The 20097-nt window shown below is 44.8% G+C and overlaps 1 protein-coding gene across 1 annotated transcript; it reads left to right on the top strand.

Annotated features, from left to right (window-relative positions):
• The first annotated feature begins 430 nt into the window (after positions 1 to 430).
• On the top strand, positions 431 to 12075 carry AHSA1 (activator of HSP90 ATPase activity 1). The gene is made up of 9 exons (XM_082234092.1): positions 431 to 652; positions 4966 to 5156; positions 5400 to 5482; positions 5763 to 5880; positions 7581 to 7669; positions 9348 to 9482; positions 10008 to 10109; positions 11179 to 11230; positions 11649 to 12075. Exons 1-9 carry the CDS (start codon positions 573 to 575, stop codon positions 11819 to 11821), a joined length of 1023 nt encoding a protein of 340 aa, XP_082090218.1. The 5' UTR covers positions 431 to 572; the 3' UTR covers positions 11822 to 12075.
• The last annotated feature ends 8022 nt before the right edge of the window (positions 12076 to 20097 follow it).

Raw genomic sequence — 20097 nt, 5'->3', positions numbered from 1 at the left:
CAACCCTCACTTAGACGGCGTAGATGCGGCTTCAAGTCTTTAAACAATTCCCACGCGAAAACAGGTCTGAGTAGGAAAGAGCCTGTCGAGAGGCTCTTTTGTTTCTGGTGGACACTCGGCCGCTGGCCAATTCACGGCTTCGCTTCAAATCCTGGATTTCCCACAGGGAGCTGTCACTTTTGCTCCAGGAGAAGGAGGGCGGCACCCAGAAGCGAGGCAGGCAACATATAGGCTCTGTGTTCACGTCTATGCACTCTGTCCCAATAACGTGCCTCCCCCTTCCCTCGGTGTTCATGTCAGTTTCCTCCCCTGCCCAGGCTACGCGTGTCTCTGAGTTACGCTTATAGAGCTCCCCCTCTATGGTACTGGGGGAGTAAGGAGCGGCGGCGGGGGGGGGGAGCAACGGAAGGAAGCTCTCCGGCGGCTGCCGGAAGCTGGGAGGCGGCGCGGCTGCCGGCGGCGCTTCTAGTAGCTTCCAGACGCGCGGCGAGAGAGCGAGGGCGACGGGCGCTCGCCAGCCAGCCAGCCAGCCGGGCAAAGGCAGAAGCGGCGAGTCCTTCGGCGAGGCGCTGATGGCCAAGTGGGGAGAGGGAGATCCGCGCTGGATTGTGGAGCAGCGCGCGGATGCCACCAACGTCAACAACTGGCACTGGTGGGCGAGGGGGGCCGGGAAGGCAGCGGGGGCTGGGGGGGGCGGAGGTGAAGTGGCTCGTGTTTGGGGGGGGGATGCAGCTCTTCCCCTGAGGGCTTTGGGGGAATAAGGGCGGCCGTGCTGCCACCGCCACACCCACAACCACCCACACCTCCGCGGTTGCGGGGACGCGTGCCTGCTTCTCTCTTCCTGTCTCTTGCCTCTGACCCCTTCGCACGAGATTCTCCACCGCTTATGCGTGTTCGCGCCGGAGTCACTTCCCTTCGGGTTCGGTGGACCTTACTCTCAAATAAGTGTGGTAAAAGATTACAGGGGCGAGGGGAGATAGAGAAACCTCCCTGGCCTGGTTTAACCTCCTTAAAAAAAACAAAACAGCTGGATCTGTAGAAGGGCAGCTAGTGAGAGTTTGGGTGCTTTTTGGCATGGAAAAAGAAATATGATCGCTAGCTACTTTCAGATCAAGCTGCGCTGAAGTGCATGGGAGCTGGGGACTGGTTAAAGCAAACAAAAACGTTGGCAGTCTTTTCTAGGGGCCAGGTGCAGCATTTGGCAAAGCCAGCGAGTGCCTGCTGAATAAAAGTAGTTTTCAACAGGGAGGCAGCCCCTCCACCTGTATCATAATCTGGTGCTGCATGAGCACTCTCCAGAATAGGAAGCGCCTTGTCATTTTTAATGGTGTGTTTGTGCTTACTGTGTTTCTGACATGCAAAGCCATGCTTTTTGTTTAGCTGGGTTGCTGTATATGATTGCTTTTCACACTGATTTGTGGTGTGGTAGTTGTGGAGAAAGTGGGTATACAGGAAGTGGTGGTATCCAGGGAAACTGTTCCAGGAGCATTTTGAGAATGGGGGAGGATTTCATTCATTGCTTCCTTAATGTGGAATTAATGATGACAAGATAGGAATCAGTCTTAGTTTGAAAAATGGTGACGCAAGTTGTCTTAAGCAAACTAGCAGTTCTGCCACATACAAATTCATGGATGATTTGACAACAATTTTCATATAAATGGAGCTTCCAAACACAAGTAATATTCCTGAGTGCAGGACACTGATAGCAGAGAGGGTGGCTGTTGCTCTCACATCATGTATGTAAGCTTTTCAGTAGTCACTATGGGAGACAGAGTGCTGGGGAAACCCAGCCAAATGGGCGGGGTATAAATAATAAATTATTATTATTATATGAACTAGAATAATTTTTGTGTGCTGCTGTAATAAAGTCATTTTTCTATTCCAATAGAAAGGGACCAGAAAAACCTGCAGATGTAGGATGCCTTCATATTGTCACTTGGTCATGTACATCTGCTATTATGTACAGCATTTTATTTTTTGTTTCTTATTGAAAATCTTTTCATGCGATTGCCACCACACTTACTGACCTGGGCAAGGAGTGAACTATGCACAATATTTTCAAGCAGCTGCTGTGCACAGTGTGGCTTGTGTAAATATGGCATTTTGCCAGCAGTGCAAAGACCAAGTGCCAATGGCACTTTACACCTTGATTTATTATGGTATGGACGCTTGTGAACAGCCGCTTAAGGATGCTGGAGACCTCTGATGAAACCCAAGTAGAAGTTGCTAGTGTTTGCTTATTTGTCTCATGTCTGTAATGGATATCAATCTGGCAAATATGACCAGTGTTTGCTGTTGCTTTCCATCTGCAAATTGTATGTAATCGATTATGCCACCACCACCCCACATTTGCATTGTGTTTCCTTTGCATAGAAATGAATGGGGTGGGATAAAGTAACAACAGTGTAATTATAATACGCAAGTTACATAATTTTACCACAGCGCACAGTGAGACAAATAATGCAAGTTTTGGCAGAAGATGAACTGCAGCAGAATGGAGAAAATGCTGCATGTGATAAATACAGGGTGGAACAGAAAACGGTATCTTCTTCCATCCCTAGTAGCAACCCACGGCTTTCAGGATTAGTATAAAGAAGTCCAGTCCTACCCTTTTGTGACTATATCTACCAAGTCTATCCTGTTCCTGAGATTTTCAGTCCAATCAGTTTTGCTCCTTATTAAATCCAGGCTCTTCTGCATCTTTAGACAACTAGAAACATGATCACCATGCTCTTAATTTGTGATGAGTGAGCAGCTGCTATTTTTTCAGCTGCAGGACACTTTAAAGGAGGAAGGATAAATACTGTAGGTTCCCTGCTCTGGGAACTTGCCAGTTAAATTAAACCACAGGGGAGATATGCCCTGTCTCTTTGAGCATCATGGTTAATTCATATACAAGGAAGGTGTGTGTACTTCTCTAGAACCATGGAGAGCTCTCCAGTTAGCAGCAGTTTCTTCTGTCCTCCTGCCCCAACCTTGGGGGGTGCGGAGCCAAAAAGAAAAAAACAGTGACATAGGCAATATGAAGTGAGCCAGCAGCTCATTCTGCAGTGGTGAGCAAGCTGTAGTTTCCAAGGGTATGTAATGCTAATGCAGCAGCACTCAAGCAGCTGTGAAACACATAGCCATCTTCAACTTATGAAGCACTCTTTGTTTTTACATGCAGATTCTGCAGAAACATTTTATCTAGATTGGTTTTCAAAGCAGAAGCCTGATGTATTGGAATTTAGTTCTTGTATTTTAAGGAGCAGGAAAGGGGAAATCTGTTTGTATAATCTGTTTCTGTCATGTTACAAGTTACTTCTCCTGGGTAGATTAACAGCTATGATCTCAGCTGTTTGTGAGTTCAGTCCGTCCATCCACCTAGTGGTTCAAGATAATTCTGTGGGTTGGCTAGAACTGTACATCCTGTTCTTCCATTGAAATATAGGAACCTGCTGGGATTGGACTACTCATTAAGCGTGTGTATGGTGCCATTCTCATGTTGTCAGATTGTTTTACCAAAAAATATAATTTTTAAATGAAATAAAAAGGTAGGTTCCACAGCAACAGTGATTTGACCTTGGAATTGTATCTGCGTCTAACTAGACGCAGGCATGGCCAAACTTGGCCCTCCAGCTGTTTTGGAACTACAACTTGCATCATCCCTAGCTAACAGGGCCAGTGGTCAGGGATGATGGGAATTGTAGTCCCAAAACAGCTGGAGAGCCAAGTTTGGCCATGCCTGAAATTTACTAGACAGTAGTGAGAGCTTCAACAATATGCTTTGCTTGCACCACAGCTAGGAAGTTAAGAGTTAAGAAGGAAGTTTTGGGGCTTGTATAGCTCAAGCTTGAGCCATCCTATTATATTAGAAGCATAGGACTGGATAACTAAGTTATACTTTGAAATTAGTGCACTTAGTTATTCATGCACATTAATTAAAGTGGCCTGGATTCAGCTAGCCCTGGGCACCAGCAGAGCTCTTGCTAGTACAGTGAGGCCTTGCCCCCCCTGCACACATACCCAGTCCATTCTGGAGAACCCCAAGAACAGTGCATGGGGGAAGGAGAGGGGGGATTGCTCTGTCTGGCAAGCAGGAATGCTTGCACTAACGGAACAACCAGAAGAGGGTGACGTTGAATTCCTTCCAGTGGATCTAACTCTTATGTTGTCTAGCTGTTCCTGGTTCATAATCCTGCTGAAGTAAAGTAACAGATTCAGAATGGGGCTGAAGAAATTGATCAGCCAAGGTTAAATAGGTGGTATGGGTTCTTAGTCATGGTTGGAGCCCTCCTTTATAGATGTATATAGATGTATATTGGACATAATTGGTTAATTGCTGAGTGGTGGGAATTAAGTAAAAAGGTTATTTTGTCCAAGCTATGCCCAACTGCCCTACACCTAATATCATATGACATCAGGTGTGGAGCAGGTAGAAACCTGGCTTAGCCAAAAGGTAGTTTGTTAGCAACTGAAAAGTTCAGTGTGAAGTGCTTCAAATAGACAGCACTTCAGAAGCTCCTTTCAAAGCACTATATTGTGCAGTGCTTTGAAAGGGTTTTAGCAAGCCTCAGCAATTGGCAGGTCATGAGAAGCCCCTTTCAAAGTGCTGTCTTGTGAAGTGATATATGCAAAGACCCTTGCAAGCAGAAAAGGTAATCTGATGTCAGGTGATTGACAAGAGATGGGAAAGATAGCAATCTGACCCACTGGCCAAATCCAGTTCACCACCGCTGGTGTAGAGGTATACAGAGTGGTTAGTCCAAACCCTTGGTTACCCTCTTCCATGTGTCCCTAAAAGAAGTCAGTTTTGGAAGTGTAACTTTTCAAGATATATAGCCAAATACCATGTGTTTCCAGGGAATGGGACAAAGTGGGTGTAATCAATGCATTGAAAACTAACTTTGCAACACTGGAGCATTGAAAAGCACCAGCTGTTCATTACTGCCTTTTTACATTTTGAGAATTTTGTTCTTTTCTTAGGACTGAAAGAGATGCATCTAACTGGTCTTCAGAGAAACTGAAAAGTTTGCTTCTGGCTATTAGAGCAGAGAATGCAGAGGGAACTTGTGAAGTGACAGAAGTGAGTAAATTGGATGGAGAAGCCTCAATCAATAACCGCAAAGGAAAGCTGATTTTCTTTTACGAGTGGAATATCAAGCTGGCTTGGACAGGTGAGTTTTCCTGCTTTGTTTTTAGCTACGTAATGTGATCTTGTTGTAGAGTTCTGGAGGTTGAATTGTCAAAAAGCAGAATTTCTACAGTCTTTTCAAATAGTTAGGAAGCAGATAATAACCCCCTTCTCCAAGGGAAGAGAGAAAGGGAATTTAGAGACCTTTCTAGAATGCCAGAACATGTCAGAAGTTGCTGTTAGAAAGCAAAATTGAGCAATTCATTTAGTATATTGCTTTTCACAGGCACTTCAAATACAGGTGTGAAGTATAAGGGATATGTGGAGATTCCCAATCTGTCGGATGAAAATGATGTTGATGAAATTGAGGTAAGAACACAGTTACAGATTATTTTCCTGATTTCTGCTTCGTTGAAGAGGGATCAGATATCCGAGTAGTCCCAAGTTTTATCTCTCTCCATCTTTTTATTATTTTTAAGCCCCATAAGTTCATATCTGATTTCTACCATTCAAATCCACAAACAGCCACCGTCTTTTAAGTAAAAATAATTTCATGTATGCAGTACAGGGTGGAGGAGTATGTGCAGTGAAAACAGATTTGTCCTGTTGGAACCGTATGAATTCCCACCCACCCCCCTTTTCTTCTCAGATCAGCGTTAGTCTTGCCAAAGATGAGCCAGACACCAACCTGCTAGCTTTGATGAAGCATGAAGGTGTAAATCAGATCAGCAGTGCTTTGGAAACTTACATTAGCACTCTTAAAACAGGTAAGTACAGAGGGGTAAAAGAAATAGTCGAGTCAAAGCTGTTCTTGTGGAGGACGAAGGAGTTTCGAAATGTGTTAGAAATAGTTTGCTTAGAATAAACCTGTCTATTTTTGTCATACATCTTAACCCCTGTTCACCTGTTCTGGCCTTGTCCTCTCCTGCATCCCCTGGCACCGTTTCCTTCTGCAGGACCCACCACTCCCCCTAACACCATGTTGGTGACTGAATGTCTGCAGCAAGGAGCCTATTCTATTTCAGTAGGCTCCCTGCATGATTCACACCCTGATCTTTCAGGCTTTTTAATCTTTTGGAGAGCTTATTTGAGTAGAGCAGGCTCCCCACTGAAGACATGCAGCCCCCAACATGGTGAGGGTGGTGGGTGGGCTGCAGAAATGATGGCAGAAGCAGCCAGAGACCAATGGGCTGGTCTCCTCTTTCCTTGGCATGAGTGGTGGAGAGTGAGTGTGTAGGGCTTTAGTTACCGTATTTTTTGCCCCATAAGACGCATTTTTCCCCTCCAAAAATGAAGGGGGAATCGGGGTGCGTCTTATGGGGCGAATGCCTGCAAGCCTCGCGCGCCCGGCAGGAGGTCCCACCGGGTGTGGGAGGCCTGGGGCGGCAGCGGACTGCTTGCCGGCATGCAGAAGCTTGGGGCGCGCTGACCTCAGCTTGCCCCAAGCTTCTGGATTAGCGCAGGGGTCCGCTAGCCCTGGGAGAGGCGCCCGGCTCTCCCACGCTAGCGGAGACCTTGCAGGCACGCAGAAGCTTGGGGCGCGCTGAGCTCCGCACGCCCCAAGCTCCTGGTGTAGCGCAGCGCACCTGGGGGGAAAATAATTTTTTTCCCCTTTATTTCCCCCCCTAAAATCTAGGTGCGTCTTATGGGCCGGTGCGTCTTATGGGGCGAAAAATACGGTACATATTGCCTGGATTACTGTAGCGAACCGTGTGGGGCTTCCTGTGAAGATTCTTTGGAAGCTTCAGCTAGTACAAAATGCTACTGCTAAAATTCTAACATGTAACAGGTTTGGGGAGAATGTCAGTCCCATACTGTAGCAGCTACACTGGTTGTCAGGGTGTTCCTGAGTGCAGTTCAAAGTACTGGTTATCACTTGCAAAGCTCTAAATGGCTTAGGACTTGTGATACCTCAAGGACCTTCTCCATCCTCTGCTTGTCTACCAAAGTAAATCTGGTGAGGCAAGACTCCGTTCAAGGATATGAAGAATTACCGTTTTCCATCTCAGTGCTGATAGAAATTATTATGGATTATTTGTCTCAAGTAGCACCAAGGAAACTTCCACCACATCGCTGGGGGGGGGGGAGCCTTGTGGGCCATATTAGTGCATACCTGCACTAGAGAACTTGGAGTTGTGGTCTGAAAATTATATATACCTGCCCTGAGTTTACCAGTCGAACTTTAGGCTGCATGTCTCTAATATAGTATCATGCAATTATTGTTTGACCCTCTGTCTTGCTCTCAAAAGCATTTGTATAGCTTTCAGTACATCCTCTTGAAGGTCTGAACTGATAAGTTCCAGTGTTATAAATTTATCAGAGTGTGTGGTAGCTTTCTTATCCCACTTTCTGTGACATCCTGCCTTCCTTTAATGATGCTTTCTTACAGCTATGTTCGTTATGAAATGTGGTTTGCGTTTCTCTCAAGATGCTTTGCATGGAATAATGCGATTTTAATACCTTTCAGAGTTTACCCAAGGCATGATCTTACCCACAGTGAATGGTGAACAATCAGAGCTCCCACCTCAGCCTGTACGCAAAGCAGAGGAACGGAAGGTAAGAGCCCAAGGTTCCAGGTGTATTTTATAGGTTAACATTTCCTTGCTCTGATGGAATGAAGAATAAGGCACAGGGCTACTTTACACTCCTAGTGGCAGCAGACTTAGTGGTGTGGCATATGAGGTAGCTCTGGGCACTAAGCAGTTTTGATAGGAATGTGAATATTCTGTGGCATACAATTGGACCAAAATTCTTGAGGGAGTATAACAAAAACAGATTGCAGTATCTTGAAGATTGGGGACTACTGGAGTCCAGTGAGGAAGAAAAGTGGCTGCAGGTTGGTGCCTTGCTCTTGCAGCAGCTGCAGGGAATGAGCCATCTTATTAGCAGGGTTCTGGATTAATTATTTTGCTCCAAATCTCCCCCCGCCCCTAGCAAAATGAGGCAAGTGGCCTAGGGAGAGAGTATTTTCCTTGGTGGCACCCCATTTATGGAATGCTTACCCAGCAGAGGCTTGCCTGGTATCTACGTTGTGGACCTTTAGCTACCAGGTGAAGATATTTTTATTTTCCCATGTCTTTTAACTCACAGCTGGAGCGGGATTCAGCTACTAGCTCTGCTAGTGGGAGCCTGCCCAAGGATTTCTGCTAGTGCAGCAAGGCTCGGGGGGTCTTGGGAGCACCATAGTGTTACACTGCATTCCTCAGTGCTGTCTACATGTATACAATTCCCACCCCCCACCCCCGCTTGCTTGCTTTTTATGCTGGTTTTATATTGATTGCATCTGGCTTTTAGGTTGTGCTTGTACTGATTTGTGTTGCATATAGTTTCTATTGTTTTCACAATTTTTAGATTGTACAGTGGTACCCCGCAAGACGAACGCCTCGCAAGACGGTAAACCCGCTAGACGAAAGGGTTTTCCGTTTTGGAGGCGCTTCACAAAACGAATTTCCCTATGGGCTTGCTTCGCAAGACAAAAGCCCATAGGGAAATCTCCGGGACAGCGGGGAAGCGCAGCGTGTCTTTCCCACTGTCCTGGGACCTCCTCCGAAGGCTGGCGGTGGGGCGGAGAGACCTCCTCCCGCCGCCAGCCTTCGGAAGGCTCCTCCGAAGGCTGGCGGTGGGGCGGAAAGACCTCCTCCCGCCGCCAGTCTTCGGAAGGATGCTCCGAAGGCTGGCGGCGGGAGGAGGACTCTCTGCCCCACCGCCAGCCTTTGAAAGGCTGCTCCGAAGGCTGGCGGCAGGGGGAGGTCTTTCCGCCCCATCGCCAGCCTTCAGAAGGCTGTCCTGAAGACTTGCGGTGGGAGGAGGGTTTTCCTTCCCACCGCCAACATTCAGAATGCTGTTCTGAATGTTGGCGGTGGGGAGGAAAAACCCTCCTCCCACCGCAAGCCCCGGGAACAGAGGAGAAGCGCTGCGCCCCTTCCCCTCTGTTCCCGTACCTGTCCTGAAGGCTTGCGGTGGGGAGAAAAGCCCTTCTCCGCACCGCCAGCCTGGCAAGCGGTTTCCATAGGAACGCATTAATTGATTTTCAATGCATTCCTATGGGAAACCGTGCTTCGCAAGACGAAAAACTCGCAAGAAGAAAAAACTTGCGGAACGAATTAATTTCGTCTTGCGAGGCACCACTGTATTTTGAGTGCTGTTCTTTTTTTAAAAAAAGTTTGTAAATCAACTAACAAAATAAACGTATCAGTTAATATATGTTTTGCATTGTAACTTATTCTATTTTTAGACCACTGAACCAGTTGCTGGCAATGCACTTAAATCCAAATCGGTAGGAGTCAAGATTCCTACTTGCAAGATAAACTTGAAGGACGTTTTCTTAACATCTCCAGATGAGCTGTATAGAGTGTTTATCACACAAGAGGTAAGTTGCAGGTCTGTCTATAGGTCTGTCGAGAAGTCCTTGTATGCTTCTTAGATTAGATTTGGTTATAAATATCTCTACTGGTTGCTTAGACTAACGTCCTCCCCATGTTTCTGCTATTAGCTCGCACACAGAGGGTGTTGTGGTTGGCATTCTGCAGCAGAAGCGACCTCTAGGCCTCTAGGAGATATTTCAGGGATTATGGGTCACTTTGTTTCTTCTCAGTCTGGAAGGGTTATGTGTTCTTTCAGCAGGAGACCTACTTCCAAACAAGCTCCCACAGAGATGAGTATTTGCTTCTGCTTATTTGGAAATGAAGGGGCAGCCAAGAGGTGCTACTTTCATCCTTGAAAGTGCCCCCGTCCCCAGTGGAGATGGTACTGGAATCAGGACTCAGATTCCAGAGTGCTAGAATCAAGCATCTATTTCTGTTGTTTCAGTAGATTGGGTGGAGGTCATAGTCATTTTAATGCAATGGGTCACCTTGCTACTTGACTCACTGATCATAATTTTTTTTTTCTGCAGATGGTCCAGGCTTTTACTCACTCACCTGCCTTTTTGGAGGCTGACAAAGGAGGAAAATTCCAGCTGCTAGATGGCAGTGTCACTGGAGAGTTCACTGAACTAGTAAGTACTGTTGACAGTACATTTTCTGTTGCTCAGTAGCTGGGTCGTGCCGCCTTTTTAGCCCATGATCAGTTTCTTATGTAATGCTCTGAACATTTATGTTGCGAACTGCCCTGTGATCTTTGGATGAAGGGTGTTGTACAGATATTAATAATAGTAATAATAATGCTAATGCCTGTACTACCTTACCAAGTCTAAAATTGGATAGACTCTTTTGTGTTGCTGATGGTTTAGCTGGAAATACACATCTATTCCAAAAAACAAATGGATAATATTGGCCGAGTTCAGACATAACAAACTCAGTTTGATTAGGCAGACACAAGCATTGCACCTTTATGCTCCTTCCTCCTTCCCCTTTGCACTGTCAGAATGAAAATGATGCTTTCCTGGTTTAGATGTAACAGGTAATCAGTTTAAGAAATCCTGGAGGTTATTCACTACAGAGCAGGAGGGGGGGGGGAGACAGTGTACACACAGCAACCTTCATCCTTCTAAACTGTGGTTATTTCTGAACCATGTCTGGTTCAGAGAAGAAATGTTATGAAGGCAAGCTTGGTGAACTGTAGCTAAACTTAGATCATTTTGATCTCAACAAATCTCTCTACAATAGGAGTTGGTATTTTGAGGAAAGGGCTGGTTTTGTGATGTTTTTATTGCTATTGTTGGTGTTCTTAATGGATATTTTAAACACTACTTTATTTATATTTCATTACCTTTAAATGATTGTCTTTATTGTGTTTTTTAGCTATTTCTGTTTTATGTGCATAAGCTGCCTTGAGTCCTGGACTGGGAAAGGAGGAGGAGGAAGTAGACAAGACAGCCAGCCAGAGAGAACCTCCTTTCTTTGCACAGTGCAGTTCTGATAACAGTTGCTCTGTTGCACTTGTTAATTATAGAAAAAAGAGATGTAGTTGCACATTACTCATTAAGCGTTATATGTATTTAGACCCTGAGCTACTCTCACATAATATTGACACCCCCCCAGCTTTTTTCAGTATAATCTCTGTCACTCTCTTGGTATTCAAATGAAAATATACCTGGTAGATAACTAGGCTCCCTTCCTTTCCAGGTTCCTGAGAAGCAGATTGCAATGAAGTGGAGATTTAAAACATGGCCAGAGGGTAAGTTATTCTACTTCATATAACAAAGTAGAAAACTACATATGTTTCAGCTATACTCTGACTATGTTGTACTAGCAGTGGTACCCATTATAAAATTGTAAGATGCTTGAAAGCACAAGCATTTCTCAGTTAGTTACTAGCCTTGGCCTTGGTTGTGCTATGTTTTTGCTTGGCTTGTACGGCAACTGGTGCATTGGCTGTACTTATTACTGGGAATCTGCCCTATCATACAGGATATGACATATTTAAAGGGTAGATTGGTTAAGAGTTGAGTGTTTCCCAGCTGTTGCGATCTTGGGAAGAAGAGCAGATTTCTTCTCTTAACCATATCAGGAAAGAAGCAGATAGTTTGTCTGGCTGTGTTTCTCCAGGCTGTGTCACACTGCTGAATGTTGGGGTTTTTCTTTGGCTCTTTTAGGACACTTTGCAACCATCACTTTGACATTCATCGACAAAGCTGGTGAAACAGAAATCCGCCTGGAAGGAAGGGGCATCCCAGCCAACGAAGAAGAGAGAACAAGGGAGGGCTGGCAACGATACTATTTTGAGGGCATAAAACAGACGTTTGGTTATGGAGCCCGATTGTTTTAACACTGGCTACTGCGGAGAGTCTCTACCCAAAGATTCTGCCGTGTGAACTGATTTGCTTCTTGTCTGTCCCTTTCTTATCCTTTGTTTCACTGTTGTGATAAGCAGGATGGCCGGATGGCCTTGAAGGCCACTGAGCAGCACAGATTCCAACTTGTCACTGCTCATGCATGTCTCCTGCTGCAGGGGATTCAAAAGGTGGATTCTCATAAATGTATATACACCCGTATTGCTAAATAAACATAACTTAAAGAAGACGTACTGGCTCTTATCTGAGTAGAGAGATAGGAGGGAAGATATTTCAGCTAAGTAATAGTCTTACTTCTATAATAGAGAATAGAAGGCAAAAGACAGAGACCTTGTATTCCAGCTTGCAGGTTTAGGACACCCCCCCCCCTTTGCTTTCCAGAAATTCCCTAGAAAAGTTTGCAACACATCTTGGGCTAATGACATATTTCCTGTTTTCTTCTGACGGGTGCTCAGCTGTATTATCTCTGTGGTGGCCTTTTATCTGTGAACAGGCATTAGTAGCAGAAATCTTTAATGCCCATCAAACTCAGAATCCTGGCTCTTTCCAAGTTATACCTTATTAAACCCCTTTAAAAGGAAGCAGAATGAAAGCATTGAGAGTTGTGGGCAGCAGCATATTAATCCACAGTTGTATATGGCTTCAGCATTATATGCATGTATAGAAGTTAATATATCTGTGGGTTTCTTACGGTGCTAGAGCCTTTCCCATGGTGGTGGTGGTGGGAATTGTTGCATAAAATGCATTTGGACTGTTAATTACAACAGGAAAACTGAAAGGCATAGGATAGAAAGCCTTTTCATGTGCTGTAACTCAGATCTCTTCAGAATTGTGCCATGATAGGATTGTTGGAGGATGTAGCTTCTGCCACACTTCAAAAAGAACAGGCTGTGTTACACATTTTGCAGAGAGATGGTGATAGCGACTAAGAGTGATTCAACATGTGCTTCTAATACAGTCTTGGAGGATGTAAGTGATGTTCCATTAGCCTATCCAAAACTGCATTCTTGGGAATAATTCCAAAATTTTACAGTTGAAAGCCCCACATTCTAGAATTAAATTAAATTGGTGCAAATATCTACAACAAACTTATTTTGCATACTTTGTGCTATTTCTGTTGCAGGCTTCTTTTTAAAGAGTTTGCAGTTTTGTGTTCAGATTTTGTTGACATATTGAGGAAACGAGGAGCTAAGTCTAAAAGTGGGAGGGAGGGTTTGATGTGCTAATTAAAGATGCGCCACACCCCTCTAATACAATGTTGTTGACTATTGGAAGAGACATCTGGCGTGACATTTCTGTTCTGGTCTATTTCTGATTGTTGCCTCAGTTTGTGGCAGCTGTGATGTGATTCAAGCGAGGATTTCATTTACACTTTGGGTTAGTCTATGCTTGGTAAACTACCATTACGTCAGCAATGTCCTTACTGTGTGGGACATATCTAAGACTAAATCCAAGAAGAAAATGTGTGCATTAACTTCTTAAAACCTGTAATGGCCAAAATTGTCAGCAAGGAACAGGCTGGCCTACTAAGATGCCTGTATGGAGATTGATAGGTCTTCCAGAAGTAAGCTATTGCTTATGAAATGTAATGTGACAAATCTTGTTACTCTATACATCCAAGCGCTGCTGTTCTATTGGATTCTTTCTAGCTTAAAATTTGCCTTTGGTATTTATTGTGGCAAGTTGCTCACAAGATGGCAGTATTGCCCAACATAATGGGATGTAGGTTTGTGACAAGGTAGCACTTAATTCTCTCTAGATTTCAAAAGCAGCTGCAGTAGGTTTAGTTATGCTTATGCTATGTGTTTACATTCTGCCAGAACAAATTGCTGGACTAAAGAATGGGGTGCAAATATTTAGAAGCTTAAGATCAATGGCTGGAAAACTGATTTGCAGTGGTTATCTGGAGAAGTCATTCCCAATTCTCCTGCCAAAGTAAGACAGTCCCAGCCGTAAATCCTACGCATGTGGACAGTATGACGGATGGCTCTATGAAATACAATTGTTCACTAAAATTACACAGCTGCTGCTGCAGCAAGTTTCTATTACACATCTTGTATTTAGGGCCTGACGCTATAAAAGAATGAAAAGAGTCTAGAGCAGTTTTCTGTGCTAGCTGGTGTTGATGGAGTGGTAGTCCAAAAGAAGGTTTAGATGAGAAGTTTTGAAATACGTTTGACAAGAAAAGTAATTTGGGTTTTCCTGAGCATAAGACAGTTGCGTATACATTTTTGTCCCGGGCATGTTCAAGGGCAGTCAAGCCCAAGGGTAAGCAGCACATACAGTCAAACCTTGGTTGTCAAACATAATCCGTTCCGGAAGCCCATTCGGCTTCCGAAATGTTTGACAACCGAGCCGTGGCTTCTTATTGGCTGCAGGAGCTTCTTGCACTCAAGCGGAAGCCACGTTGGACATTTGGCTTCCGAGAAGCATTCGAAAACCAGAGCATTTACTTCCGGGTTTTCGGGGTTTGGAAGCCAAAACATTCCAGAATGGAGTCATTCGGGAACTGAGGTTTGACTGTGCACCTCAAAGGTTATATAGAAAAATAAGGCTTTGTCTCATAACATACTATTCCCAACCCAAAATGGGACTGAAAAATGTCTGGATGTTCAGGCTGTAGTTGTCTCCCTTCCAGCATTAGTTTTCTCAAAACCTAGCAGAGAAAGGGCTCAACAAGCTTCCCACATCCACTGTGGTATCAGAGTCAGACTTCTATTGATGCTGCTTTTGAGAAAGGAAAAAACCCTGGAAATTGGGTTCTTAGAGCAATGCTAATGTCTAATCCATTTTCAGTTATCAGAATTGCAGCCCTTATAACAAACAGGCCTCGTCTACAAAAAAACTGCTTTGCGTGTTGGGCATGGAACCAGCAACTCATTTACTGTACGTATCTGAAACTGTATTTGCTTGCTAAAATAGCATGTTCATGATCTTTAGTAACTGAACATTTTTTGGGCTTCATTGTGATTTCCGGCCTTGTATTGGCTAATACCCAAGGAATCAGGATCGTGAGCTTGTGCTAGAGCTGCACCGACTTCCTTGTGCAACACTGGCACAAGTGACTACGTTAGTGGCTTTGTTCTTAACTGTATTGATTTCTAGATCAGCTGTGGTCTTACAGGGTTAAATGGCAATTTCCCCCATTTGCCAGGTGGAGAATGGTTGGGTGTATTTTGAGGTACAAAAGACTAAAGTGAGTTTTATAGGAAGTGAATTAGCAAGTCAAGGGAGCTTTGGCGTCTTCAGCTAATCGGAGGGAAACTAAATGCCCCACGAAAGTTCTCATTACAGCTTTCTGCAGAGAATTTCAGCTGGATGATGTAAATCAACTATACGCTATTGCTCTATCCCCACCCAGGGCAGCTGTTTGAGAAGTGCCTGCTTTGTGAACAGGGCTTTGGTTTCTTTCTGGGCTTGTCATCAAACTTTTCAGTAGCACCCTGTTGCTTAAATACACACCCACTCCCAAGCAGCTGGATCTCGCTTTATAGCTTCACAGAAGACTTTGAAATCTGATGCTGGCTACATTTAGCTGCTGGCTCACACCCATTTCATGGTCCCAGTGGAGAGTGCTTTGCATTCTTATCTGAAGGGGGATCCAGCTGCCCATTGAAAGACTAGCCTCCCTTGGCTTTGCTTCAAGTCCTTGTCCATCCTCAGGCTTTAGTCCAGCTGTAAACCTGTCTGAAGACAAACCAGATACAGGGGGACTTTAATGTTGCTCTATTGCAGGAGGCCAGCTGGAATGTTTCTGGAGTCCTGAGGCAGAACAAATAGATGCCCTCCTAAACTCTTTAGGCTACAGCTGGCTCCGGCTTTTGAGGGGGCGCACGGGAAGTTAGCAATTCATGGAGCAATGAAATGTTACTGTCACTAACTTATCAGGACAGCAGAGTTATAGGGCAGGAACTGTAGGATATCAAGTGTTATGTAAAGATATACAGTGGTACCTTGGGTTAAGTACTTAATTCGTTCTGGAGGTCCGTTCTTAACCTGAAATTGTTCTTAACCTGAAGCACCACTTTAGCTAATGGGGCCTCCTGCTGCCGTGCCACCAGAGCACGATTTCTGTTCTCATCCTGAAGCAAAGTTCTTAACCCGAGGTACTATTTCTGGGTTAGCGGAGTCTGCAACCTGAACCGTATGTAACCTGAAGCGTATGTAACCCGAGGTACCACTGTAATTGAAAGTCTCGCCTTTTTCTTGACGTTTCTAGGCCTCACAGTTGTAAAATAGGTTAAGTGTAGCAGGAGAATCTGTTTTAGGCTCAGAAATTAGGAGATAACATTTCATTGACATCATCTCAAAACACTAAACTGTTGCATGCAAATATATGCTGCTTTTCCTCAGAAAAGCAACCATTGCTCAGACCACTGAACATGTAGGCCAGTGTAGGCGACTTGTGACTACAGCAGCCTTTCCCAGCTCTGGGAGTTAAGCAGCAGTTGGCTGGATCACAAGAAGGGGCTGCTAGCCTGCGATACGAGATGGGTGAATTTGAGAGAGATGGTAAGAGAATTCTGCATGAAATTCATGGTAGGAAAACTGGGCAACAGACCATTGCTGCCGCCTTAGTTATACTGAGGGTGCCAACGCTGCCGCTAATAAAATGATCACTGTCATCACAGAGAGTCAGGCTTCATTCAAGAAGTTAGGAGTGCATCATATTCTCCTGTACTTAACCAATATATTAATTGGTAATTAACACAGCTCAACTGGCTTTGGAGCGTAGCTGTGAGCTGCTACCTACTTCATTACCCTGGAGATCTGGCGAAACAAGAGATTAAGAGTTCCAGCTCTTGATTGATTCTACAAACCCTGGAGGATTAAGGTGCAGAAAGGGTCTTCACTTTCCACCAGCCCTGAATAACAGAGACGTGGGCTATTTGCAGTTTGTTAACAATAGAGTTTATTCATTTAAAGAGACAACGGTCATCTTGCTTACCTTTTGGCACTTCACACACACACATATATCCTCCAAGAGCGAGGTCTCATTCAGCACTGCTAGAATGTCCATTCCTTTCTGCTATCATAATCATTACAAGCAATAAATACTGTACAAGGAGAAGACTGAAAAGCAGTGGAAAAACTTGGGACGAGTGAACCAGCCATGAAATAGGAACCTGGCCCAATCCTCCAATCCACAGAACCACATCAAAAACATTCACTCCTCTTTGGAAAACAAGGCAGTGTGCAGTTCCCAAAAGACCCTTCCCCACCTCCACCCCCACCCCACCCAGCGAGGAATCTCAAAATGCCACAGGAAAGAGTGGTTCCTAGCTAAGCTAGAACAAAGATTCTTCTGGGGTTTTTCTTCTCCGTGTGTCCTTGCCCTGATAGAAAATACCTGGATGCCCTTTTTCTCCTAGGTTCACCCAACAGAATGCCCAGGGAGATTGCAAAGTTCCCCGGGTCCTGACTGACGGAGCTAATGACACGTAACCAAAATGTGCATCATTTGGGGCTGTGTCGTCCATTTCAAAATGAACTAAACCGCCCAGCAATATTATATCTGAATAATGTTGGTCACAAACACATGTACTTTGAAATAAAGTGCTTTCATCTAAATTCAGATAAAGGAGATCTCGTTAATGCCATTTTTGTTGAACTAACAATATCTTTATACAACAGTGTGCTGATATAGCAATAAAATTATGTGGCAGGGACAATATACAATACTTTTTTCTTTTCTTTTTAATATAGCTTAAATAGAAATCGCCAGACAGAATCTTAGTTACATGGTATAAAAATAAACCCTTGTTCCTTGGTATATACTCACCCAAATGAGACCGCAACACTTTCTGGGAGTCTAAGGTGCTTGTGAAAACAGTGGCATTTGATACGCTAGTGGTAGAGAGATCAAACTCCGACAGGCATCTGTGACTCATACATGCTCCACCCACCCAATGATGAAAGCTAAGGCTTTCCCCATTGTTATCTAGTCTCACTGTTGCTCTTTGAGAAGTCCTCCTAAAAATCACTTCCGCTTTACGTGTTTGTATGTGAGCAAAGACAGGAGAGAGAGAGAAGGGACTGAGGGGTGAGAGCTATTTTGCAAGCCTTCAAATTCCACCCACTTTGGCTCCACCCACCACCAGGTCAAGCTATGCCTACCTTTTGTTGTGGGACACATTTTGCCAGTGGGTCAACAGTTGGCTATTCTTTGCCTGTGAGCAATTAAAGATCAACATTTATTGACAACGGACCCCGCTATATCAGATGTCAGCAGGGCCGTGATAGGGAATAGGAGGGGTGTGGAATAAGAAGGCTCTGGAAGTACAAAAATCAGTAAGCGGCAGGCTGCAGCCTTCATTTTGGCTTCACCAGCAACTTTCCGCATTCATCTGCCTGCACTTGCTGTAGTCCCCAAAGTATTCAAATTTATTTCATTATGCTGCTTCTTCCTAAACACTTATTTTCTCTGCCAGCACACTTTTTGGTTTTATTAGCACAATTTTCTAAGCACAGCAGCCTGAGCTGAGAGAAGATGCCACAAAAAAGGGCAGCAGGAGGAGGGGGACGTGACCTGTGGCCCCAAGACATAGTCCTGGACCTAGTTTCAGGGCAAAAATATGGGGAAAGAGGGTGGCAGAGAGAGAAAGCAAGGAGGTGGCCCCACCTACCTTTGACTCTGGGTCCCACGTGCTGTTGGAATGTGGCCCCTGACAGACTATTTCTGCCTGGGAATGTGGCCCCCAACAGAAAAGCTCACCTAATCCTGGGATAGAGAATGACAATATCTGATGGTAGCAACTTACAAGGTAGAGCCATAAACAAGCCAAGCCACTGAATGCAGCAAAATGCACCAGATTAAGATTCTGTTTGGAGACAGAAGCAGAAGATAGAAGCGAGCAATAGAATAGGACAAAACTCCCTAGCACCTTCGTTATTTCCAGGATCGCAGGTACATTTTTCACTCAGGAAGTCCAGATAAGACAGCAGACCTACTGATTCCTAATGTAGCTACTAGATGCCATAGCAGAACCATCCCAGTCCAACAGCCTGTGTCAGTCCTGTGCAATAAGCGTGAGCTTTAAGAGAGAAAGAGAGGCTGAGGACTTCCGGGTTGGCGCCATCGCCGAATGGCGGACTCCCTCCGAGCTCCGGAGGGAGTCTGCTCGGCAGGGGCTGGGTCCTACCGCGCCGGCGACGCGGGGACCCTTAGAAACCACGGGAACGGATCCCGTGGACATGGTGACTCGGCTGGCACCGTTATCGCTCTCCCGGCTTGTGAAAGAGCCTTTTTAAAGGCTACGGATCGGGCGCCGGGGAGTAGCGTGGTGCTTTGAGTCCTCCGCTTCCCCTGCCGGGCGCAGCCGCATGCCATTCGGCGGAGAGCGCTGGCTTCTTCCAAAGGAAATTCGGACAATTGATCAACAACCCGTGAGTAATTGGGCAACCGGGTTTAAAAGGAGGAAAAAAGAAAAATTTTTCCGGATTTGGCACGAGCGGGAGGGGATCCAAAAAAGGAAGTCAGTCCCCTCCCTGATTGTAAACATGCTAAAACAAGGACTGAGAAACCAAGATCTATTCAGAAGCTTATTGATGATAAAAATTACCAACTCCACGATGTGAATTATAAGAACTGTGCTGGAGGAGAGGAGTCGAGGGTGAGGAAAAAGCAACCCCCCCCCTGGGAACCGGGGCGATTTGGACAGCCTGGCGAAGAGAGATGGAGATTTTGACAGCTGTCAAAGGAGCTGTCAAAACTGGAAATTATAAAGAGGACTTTGCTACAAGTTCTTTGCTGGTTAATTTTGTTACAATTTGATATAAATATGGATATAAACTGTCGGGAAAAAGAAACAACAAATTGACTTTTGGATTAGAGGATACAAAGTTATTGTAATCCCTCTAGAGGGGATTCGGGACATTACAAGTGACGTATGTGGAAAACTACTCTGGGATGTGTAAAGGTCTTATCTCCTGGGAAAGCTGCAGAACTGAAATATTATTTTGTCTACAGAGGTGACTATAACACAATAGAATCTTCCATTGAAGCAAGAAAGGAACTGGACGTAAGTCTGTGTCCCTGAATAACAAACCTCTGTAGAGACGTTAAATTTTGGAACAAGAATGTTTTGACAGCTGAACAAGACAGAAACCTGAGAAACCAAGAAATAAAAGAGTAGATGACTGAATACGACACGGAAAGAATAATGGGAGGAGCAACAAAAGATTAAAGAAAATTAAAGGCCTCTATTAGATTGGATTTTCGACGTTAAACATCATTAAGACAATCAAATCC

The sequence above is a fragment of the Podarcis vaucheri genome, assembly GCF_965113315.1.
Source record: "Podarcis vaucheri genome assembly, chromosome: 1".
NCBI classification, from domain to species: domain Eukaryota; kingdom Metazoa; phylum Chordata; class Lepidosauria; order Squamata; family Lacertidae; genus Podarcis; species Podarcis vaucheri.
Note: the sequence above shows the minus strand (reverse complement) of the source record. Positions and strands in the feature narration are given on the sequence as shown.